General features: G+C 40.0%; 1 protein-coding gene across 1 annotated transcript in view; it reads right to left on the bottom strand.

The window, feature by feature from the left end:
* Positions 1–1,236: 1,236 nt before the first annotated feature.
* The window catches only part of LOC132520205 (vomeronasal type-2 receptor 1-like), a 32,034-nt gene continuing 23,243 nt past the window's right edge, over positions 1,237–10,027 (bottom strand). The window contains 5 exon segments of the mRNA XM_060149009.1: positions 1,237–1,982; positions 1,985–2,127; positions 2,129–2,271; positions 2,273–2,313; positions 4,160–4,283. Of these exon segments, the coding sequence (XP_060004992.1) occupies positions 1,237–1,982; positions 1,985–2,127; positions 2,129–2,271; positions 2,273–2,313; positions 4,160–4,283 (1,197 nt within the window).

Raw genomic sequence — 10,027 nt, 5'->3', positions numbered from 1 at the left:
CCCAAACCCATTGCTGATCAGCATTTCTACAAGTTCTGTTTTTCTACACACTTAATTCATATGCACATAAATATATATAGGTCATTTTAAAACTTTCATAGCTGAAAGAAGATTGAAAACATTTTGATAACAGTCCAGTTAACTCTGGATAACCAGAGGGCAAATATTTATCACTTAATTTATCTTGAAAAATCTTTCATTCTAATACCTGCTGTAGGTAAACATTTGCTTTTTTTTGCCAGCTGGATATTCACTATATAATCAACTTAATAACTGCTTTGCTGACACTTAATTCCCTTCATTTTTGTTTTTTAAGAAGACTGTTTTGAAACTTAAATACTTTACTACTTACTCTCCAGGAAAATCTGGAGCAGGTAGGCCTTGCCTTCCCTCTGGGAGAAACTTGTCGATTTTCATTATGAATTCAAGAAAGAACTGAGTTTTGTTCACATCTCAATTCCTTCAATATTCTCTGTATGATGCAGAGTCCTTTGAAACAAAAATTCTCTTACCAAATGCTCTGCTCCAAGGGAAAGTTTATGAGCTGTATGTAATTCTTACCTCAGTCAGTGCAAAGCTGTCTATTCTGTAGAGGCATTAACAGGATGTAGAACAAGATGTCTGTTTCGGTCCCCACAAGGTGACTTTGTCTAATGTAAATTTCTAGATCAGACACCCATGATATAGGGGGAAAAAGCATATTCAAGACCCAAATATTTATATCCACCATGTTAGGTTACTTGTGCCTATTATATTCCCTGCCATGCACTCCTTATACCAAAGTATTATGAAAGGTTTTAATGAAGTGGTTTACAATTTCAATACTAAAGACACAGACGTAGAGAATGGACTTGAGGACATGGGGAGGGGGAAGGGTAAGCTGGGACAAAGTGAGAGAGTGGCATGGACATATATACACTACCAAATGTAAAACAGATAGCTAGTGGGAAGCAGCTGCATAGCACAGGGAAATCAGCTCGGTACTTTGTGACCACCTAGAGGGGTGGGATAGGGAGGGTGGGAGAGAGACGCAAGAGGTAGGAGATATGAGGATACATGTATATGTATAGCTGATTCACTTTGTTATACAGCAGAAACTAGCACACCATTGTAAAGCAATTATACTCCAATAAAGATGTTAAAAAAAATAGTAACAGTTATTCGAATTCTTGATAAATGGTATGAGACTTCATATGCCATGCTTTGACTAAACTACCAGAACCCAAATTCTCAGAATTACCCCAGAACATCAGGCAGCTGCTGTGGGAACCACCTGAAAGGGAATGTTGAACCATACCACCATTGCAGCTCTGAGGGGCACATGCAACCCATGACTCTACTCATCCGAACAGCTGACACCATGGTATTGTTCTCACTGCTCACAGAGGCTGAAGTCAGCTGGATGTTCTTATCTACAGTGGGAACTCTTCCACCAACAATTTCATCCGTGTTCCTCTTTGGCCTCAGCAAAATAATGAAGCACTTGGCAGCAAATATACAACCCAATAAACCATAGCTGGATGCCAAGATTGCAAATATTTCCATGGCCACTTTAAACTTGCCTTTGGTGCTCAAGTAAGCAGGGACAAAAGAGATGCAGACAATAAAAAAGACCAGGATCCCAAAGGTGACGCATTTTCCTTCATGGTAATTATCCAGCAACTGGCGAGCCGCAAGCGTTGTAAGAAAGCACAGCAAGGCCAAGAAGACATCCATCCCAAATATAGAGCACAAAAATTCTACAGACCCTTCATAACATTCCAGAATAATCTTTATATTTTGAGATTCCATGTTCTTGTACACCTTTGGGGGTTCTAATACTAAGTAGGCTGTACATATCCCAATTTCGACTAGAACAGAGATTAGCACAATGATTTTCCAATAAAGAGAGTGAATGGATATAAGTCTGGTTTTGGATTTGGAAATTCTGTAGGCTAAAAACAGTGAAATAGTCTTTCCAAGAATGCAAGACAGGCAAAGTAAAAGCCCAGTGCCAGAGTGACCTGACGGGCCATACAGGACCAGATGTATGGCTTGCCAGTGAAGAACATGGAAGACAGCAACGTGATGACAAGAGAAACCTGAATGAGAAAGCTCGGCTCCCGGTCATTGGCAGTCACGAACGGAGTGTCTGTATATCACATACACAACTGTGACTGCCGAAACCACAAACACCCCGAAGATGGAGAGAATGACAAGAGTGAATCCCAGGACCTCATCATAAGCAAGGAATTCCACCTCTTTCAGCACACACTCGCTCTTTTGTGCATTTGGACCAATAGTCTTCACCACATTGTTCACACTCCCTTTGACCTAATGAACAAAGAACAGAGGACTGACTGCAAAGAAATCCACTTGTCCCCTTCAGCTGCGAATAGCCCAGAGGAGCCAAAAGCCTAATGCAAGACTCATTGAAATTTTCTATAGAGAATATATAATATCTAAAAAAAAAAAAAAGCAGTGATAAAATGGTCTTTAGAGTGTGCAGCTAACATTACAGATTGAGAATTGATTTCAATTTTGGAAATTCAGTCTCCCGTCTTGGTTTCAGCTCTTCCTGCGTGGGCCTTTTTCAGTAAGATGCCTTTTCTTTTTCTTCCAATTATCTAATTGAGAAGGGAGGTGTGTACCCTCATAAGCCCAAGAACAATCCACAAATATATGGGAACATTAAAGCTACTAAGGTGAGACAATTAAGAGTACTGTGACAGGGATACGGTTGATTAAAATACAAGGGTTTTCAATCTTTCATTCAGCTTCTCCTCCACCTACTGAAGAGAATTTTGTCTTTGCCCACTCAGCTTTCCTCTCCTCACCCTCCAGATGCAGATTTGAGAGAAGAGGTAAAGAAAGGTTGAGAATTAGAAGAAAGGAAACAGAAACAACAACCACATTGACCAAGGTTGAAAAAACTTTTGGGGCATTTAGCTGGGCAGAGGCTCTAAAGGAGAATATTGCAACGTAAGAAAAAATCTGAGATGAATTTGTGGTAGATTATGAAATGGATCTCTTCACTGTTCTATGAGAGATGCAGGTAAAGACTGGAATTCCCTTTCAATCACGTCCGACTGCTGGATCGGACTCCTCTTGTTGTTTCTGTGCAGAGACTGGGCCACATGGGGTCCAAAGAGTTGTTCAGATTACCTTGTGCTTGGTTTCCATTTGTGGAAAACTTTACATTTTTAAAATCCTCTTTTAACTAAATTGCTATAGAGGGCCTTTTGGCAAGAGACATACAATTTGTTATCTTGAACAGAAGGTAGAGACAAAAATAAACCTGCTGCAACATGCTCCATAGGGTTAAGCATACCAAGCCCAAGTAAAATTCTGGTCAAGAACAGCAATTCAACAGGTTGTAGTGAAAAATTCATAGAGCAGTAGATATAGAATTCACTTGTCCTACAGACTTTGAGTAATTATGGTCTTTGACTTTAGGGATGTACTTCTAAATCTTATATTTCTAAATTAGAGATAATTCTGTAAAACATAGAACTGTAATTCACTTATTTACTACTCATTCACATTTTTCCATAACTAATATTTAATCTATTTCAGAAATTGAAATAATTCTAAACATTTTGTTTTGCAAACCCATGTATTCATATTTCACATATCATTTAAAAAATTTTTCCCCTTTTAAATTCATGGATGTTGGTCTTTTTCCCAAATGTAGCAGCTTTGGAACTAACACTGCCCTGGTCCAGGAAGATCCCACATGCCATGGAGCAACTAATCCTGTGCGCCACAACTACTGAGCCTGCGCTCTAGAGCCCGCGAGGCACAACTACTGAGCCCACATGCCACAACTACTGAAGACCGCGCACCTAGAGCCCATACTCCGCAACAAGAGAAGCCACCACAATGAGAAGCCTGCGCACCACAATGAAGAGTAGCCCCGCTTGCTGCAACTAGAGAAAGACCACGCATAGCAATGAAGACCCAAAAATAAATAAATAAATAAAAACAAATAAATTTATATTAAAAAAACGTAATGTTGTAATTTTTTGCACTGCACAGAACATCCAATAGTTTGATGGATTATAATTTTTGTCATAAGTTGTTCACATCTATTTATAAAGAAGGCTCCCAAGGCCCTCTCTGCCCGAACATGTTTAATATCCTTCCATTTTAATACCAGTGAAAAAATGACCATCTCTACCTGGTTCCTGTGACGCATGCCCATCAACACACAGGATACAGTCAAAGCAACATATTGGTTCCCCATGACGAATTCCCTTCCAGGTCCCAGGCTGACACAGGTCAGTACACACTGAATGGGGAAGCTAGCAAAGATAAATACAATGCACGTAACAAAGCCCTTTGTCTCTACCTTGCCAGGCTAAGAAAGTTTCCACCTGGATTTCTGTGGAAGTTTTGCAATATCTTGGGAAACCCAGGATAGCTCGGCAAGAATAACAGACAAAGAGAATAATAACATGGAAAGCCTAGAGGAATTTTGCTAAAAGTCCTATAGTTGATTCTAGAAATGGGATTCTAGAAAAGTCCTGTGATTGATTCTAGAAATTATCAAAGCTAATCCCAAACCTAACTCTTTCTAACCTTGAAGACTCAGACCAGGCTCCATGTCCATGGGGCTCTGAGGAGAGGATAATTTGTCAAGTCTGTTTCTGCTTGAGGGGGGATCCCAAGAATCATCTTGAGTGCCTGAGAAAGACTTCTTCTCAGCAAAGTCATCCCAGCACAGTCTGAAGATGTGTCATACAGAATCAGTAGAAAACAACAATGAAAGGTCTATTCCATGTGGAAAATTGTGTGGCAAAAAGGAAAAGTGGACAAGGCACAGCACTGGAATATTTTCTCACAAAAAGAGCTTAGAAAACCCAGTGGTAAACATAGGTCTCCCTTTACATTCTACATGGTTGTGCACATTGAAACCCACCATAAATGCAATGTTTGTAAATCGGTTTATATCTAAATGTAAATGAGGAGCTTCCTATTTAAAAAGGAGAGAAGCTGTATTTCTCCATTAAGCAGAGATTCATTTTGGAAAGTGAAAAGATTCATTTTGGAAATCAGAATTTTCCTATGTTGAGTTTCCCAAGATAAATCTGAATTAGATAACAATGGAAAATATCAGAAATCTATGAGCTCAGTTATGGTATGTAAGATTACTTAAGTATGTATTGCTAAACACAATAGACAGGCTTCTTAAAAGGGTTGTGTGCGCGCGCGTGCGTGCGTGCGTGTGTGTGTGTATCACCACAGAATGACTATATTTCCTCTCTCCTGACCCAGTGTTCTGAAAAGGGCTCTCCATATACCTTTCTTTGAAAATCTTCACAGTAAGCTGGTGTCTTTTTGTTCTGTTTCTCAGTATCCCTTCCCTTCTCAACCCTCATGATCTAGCTTCCAGCCCACTCACCTCACTAAAATGTTTCTTGCCAAGTCTGACAGCTCTTCCTCTAGTACCGTTCTCCTTTCTCTCTCGGACATCTGGCACTCTTGATCAACTCCTCCTTGAGATGCAGGCTCCCTTGGCTTCCACTGGGTCCTTTTATTTCTTCTGTTGGTTCTACTTCCTCTACCTACCTCATCACTGTGGGTGTTGTTTGTTTGTTTGTTGTTTTTTGTCTCTAGTCCTTGATTCTCTGCTTTTATCTCTCAATATAAAGCAGCTCACTCATTCTCTTGTCTTCAACCAGCACCTCTACCTAAGAACATCCAAAACTTGACTGTAGCACCAACTTTTCCCACCTGACCTCTAATTCCATATCCTAAACTCCCAACATGTCCCTACTCTGAGATTCCACCATCACCTCAAATTCAACATGTCCAAAACTACCCCCATTTACCCTATTCCCCCTCCCGAATTCCCTATTTCTGTCACTGACACCACCAGTCTCACCCATCATCTCCAACCATATCTTCTATTACTTGCCTACACATACCTTCACTCAGGCCCATCTGCTTACCAACCTCCAGATTCAGTTTATTATCATGAGTTAAATCATGCCTCATACCATCTACTAATTGTTGGTGCAGGACACTTCCAAGGCCAGTCCATCAGCAAATCCAGTGGATTTTACTCTTGTCCCCTTCAGTCTATTTGCAACATGGCAGATAGAATAATTCTGTAAACTCTAAGTTGGATCATGACTCTCCTCTGTCAAAACTCTTCCGTGGCTCCCCATTTCACTCAGAGTAAAAGCCAAAGTCCTTCAACAGCCCACAAGGCTCTATGTGATCTGACCCTCTCTCACCCCTCTTACCTCCTCTCCCACTACCCTCTCTCTCTCACTCTTTCCAGCCACACTGAACTCTTTCCTGTTCTTCTAAAATGCCAAAAGTACCCTTACCTCGGGGTTTAAAAGTTGCTGTTTCCTCTGCTTGGAATGCTCTCCCCCTAGATAATGCATGGATTCACTGTCTTTTCAGTTTTCGTTCAAATGTCACCCCAGTGAGGCCTTCCCTGACCACACTATGTGAGATTACAACACTCCCGCCAGCACCCTCTATCTCAATCCCTGCTATTTTTCTCTCCCTAACATTATCATCCATTAAAATACTATATAACTTATTTATTTATCTTGTATATTGCCTGTCTCTTCCCACTGAAATGTTAGTCCCATTAGGCAGGGATTTGTTCTGTTTTGTACATTAACACATCCCCAGTTCCTAGAACAGTGTCTAGCACATATAATATTGTGTTCAATAAATATCTGTTCAATTAATTAATGATTAGATTTTAAGTGCTGCAAGGGCAGTGGTCTTTTTGCAGTGCTTAACACAGAGGTCGAATCATAGCACATGCTTAGTGAATTTGTACTGAATTACATTTGAACCAATTTCATTATACAAATATAACCTTGGGAATACCCTAGTGGTCCAGTGGTTAGGACTCTGAACGTTCACTGAGGATGGCACGGGTTCAATCCCTGGTCAGGGAACTAAAATCCCACAAGCCGCACAGCATGGCCGGGGGGAAAAAATAAAATAAAATTTATTTAAAAAAACAAAAATAACCCTAATTTTAATAAAGATGAGAAAAATAAAATTACTATGCTCTAATGAAACATTATTAAAATAGAAATCTACTAGTACATTTTACTATTTTTCTATCAATTTTTAGTAGAATGAGCATTCTATGAACTTTGCTTATACAAGCAATAGCATCTTCTCTTGTTTCACGCAAAACATTATACTGAGCACCTGCTCTATGGCTAGCACCAGGAATACAAAAGGGAAGAGTCTCAGGCCCCATTCAGGGAGAGGGCTCTGGGCCGCAGAAGGTGGTTTATATGCTAGGCCTAGGGCAGCTCTGTCTTTCTGCAATGATGGAAGTGTTATATATCTGTATTGTCCAGTATGGTAGCCCCTAGCCACACATGGCGGTTGAGTACTTGGAATGTAGCTAATGTGACTAAGGAAGCAAATTTTTAATTTTAGTTAATTTTAATTTTAAAAGCTACATGTGGCTAGGGACAACTGTATTGGACAGAGCAGCTCTAAGCCAAAGAAATAAAATGCAGAAGAACTATGGCCCCTACAGTGGCAAACACTAAGTTTTGATTTTTATCCTGCCAAAATGTATTCAAGAGCTGCTTAAGGTCGGGTTAAGAAAGGGAGGAACTAGCGTGTATGCATGTATGTATGTGTGTATGTATCTATGAGTATACATGAGTCTGTATATGTTTATTGATACCCATGGAAAACCAAGGACTAAAAAAAGAGATAAAAAGATCCCCTTGCTATCTGGCACAGCATAGGAGCTTGGAAATCTTAATTTTCTTGTATTCTTATGTCCTTTCCCAGTATGATTCAGAAGACTATTTGGGGATCTCAGATCCCAGGTCAAAAGGGCCACACAAGAAGAGGGAAGATACATGAATAAGAAACAAGATGAAGAAAGACATCCTCCCCCAAAAAATGTCTTGAAGAAGCAAAGAAAAACTGCTGGCTGTCCTGACACCCACTTATAGCTCTCTCTCACTCCTGCTGCTTCCTCCAGAAGATTCACATGGAAGATTAAATTGCCAATGTTCTTCCACCACCCTATCGGTTTACTGTAACACTACAGATAAACACTAAACTGGAATATCAAAAGCCCTACAGTTCTTCTCTTCTAGAACTAATATTTCATTAAGGGTAAAAAGTTCAGCAGTCTGGTAAGTGATGAGGTTTCCCCAGTGCTTCTCTAGGTGTTATCTTTACATTGTGTAACCAGGGCACCCTGTCTCTAGCTTCTCTTCTAAAATGTTCAGACCTGCAGTTCTGCAGAGCAAAGCCCACCTGTTGCTATAGGAAGTGGAGGAATTAAAATTGTAATAATAATGAATAACGAATAATAATTCAGTATTAATAACAGTAATAACGAAAATAACAGCTTTTTATCTGGAGTAAGTACTTTACAACCAAATCTTCAAAACTCATATCCACTGCTTTCCAGAACGATTTTGAAAACAACTTTTTAAAGAATTTTGAAAGTTATGAAACTCACCCTTTTCTCCTATAATTTCTCAATAAAGGATTTTTTGAATGATATATTAAAACTTATTGACATGTCTATGCACCCATGTGTGTGTGTATATATATATACTGGAAGCTAATGTTCCTTACATCAAATTATATTATGAACTTGTAAATCCTACTTCGCATTCTTTGACCCTGGGAATAAATAAGAAAAAAATAAGGAGGAAGAAATAAAGTTCCTCCAGAACTATGGCCAGAGAGGGAAGGGAAGGACTTCTGGGTTGTCCCAGGGTAACGGTAACTACTAAACTGTGAATCTTTCCACAGTCTCTGAAAAACACCATACAGATTTAAAAGAAAAAAAGAGTAAATAAAACCACACATGACCACAACTTCAGCATCATAAAGAGCCTGAAAATATTATAAATTTCAAAGTAATTATAACTAGAGAAATAGCCATTAAATTCCAGCAAGGCCACCTCTATAGCTCCCTCCTCATCCCTAGGTGTATGGGAAATGATGGAACTCTGGGGAAACTGTGCAGAAAAGAGTAAGGGGGAGCAGACAAGCTAAGGTTATTGGAGAGTAGACAAAACATTCTTATAAAGAAAATGTCAGGCTATAGGGCAAGGTCTTGAAGGTGGGACTCAGAGTGATGGTTTCACCCCTGCAGTGAGACCAGAAAGTATACAGAGGGAGAAGTGATAGAAAGGGTAAAAAGTAAGAAAGGAAAATTAAGAACTCCATAGAAACAAGAGTGAACCATAAAATCAAAAGACAAGTTAAGCCTTCCCTTTCCACACAAAAGTCATCTCTTAAATAAATTGCTCTGCACTCTACTAACAGAAGAAGGCAGTCTTGAAATAGACTTGTGATCCACCTAAAACCCACATCCTTGTCCATAGAAACAACTAAAGATAGAATTGTGCCTCCATATAAGATTACTATAGGAAGAAAACAAAAAATGAAAATCGAAACATTCCAGCAGAAGAGGATGTGGAGAAAAGGGAACCCTCCTACACTGTTGGTGGGAATGTAAATTGATACAGCCACTGTGGAGAACAGTATGGAGGTTCCTTAAAAAACTACAAATAGAACTACCATATGACCCAGCAATCCCAATCCTAGGCATATTCCCAGAGAAAACCATAATTCAAAAAGACACATGCACCCCAATGTTCATTGCAGCACTATTTGCAATAGCCAGCAAATGGAAGCAACCTAAAAGTCCATTGACAGATGAATAGATAAAGAAGATGTGGGGAAGATGGCGGAAGAGTAAGACACGGAGATCACGTTCCTCCCCACAGATACACCAGAAATACATCTACACGTGGAACAACTCCTACAGAACACCTACTGAATGCTGGCAGAAGACCTCAGACCTCCCAAAAGGCAAGAAACTCCCCACATATCTGGGTAGGGCAAAAGAAAAAAGAATAAACAGAGACAAAAGGATAGGGACGGTACCTGCACCACCGGGAGGGAGCGGTGAAGGAGGAGAGGTTTCCACACACTAGGAAGCCCCTTCGCGGGCGGAGACTCTGGGTGGTGGAGGGGGAAAGCTTCGGAGCCGCGGGCGAGAGCACAGCAACAG

This window comes from Lagenorhynchus albirostris, chromosome 5 (assembly GCF_949774975.1).
Source record: "Lagenorhynchus albirostris chromosome 5, mLagAlb1.1, whole genome shotgun sequence".
NCBI lineage: Eukaryota > Metazoa > Chordata > Mammalia > Artiodactyla > Delphinidae > Lagenorhynchus > Lagenorhynchus albirostris.
Note: the sequence above shows the minus strand (reverse complement) of the source record. Positions and strands in the feature narration are given on the sequence as shown.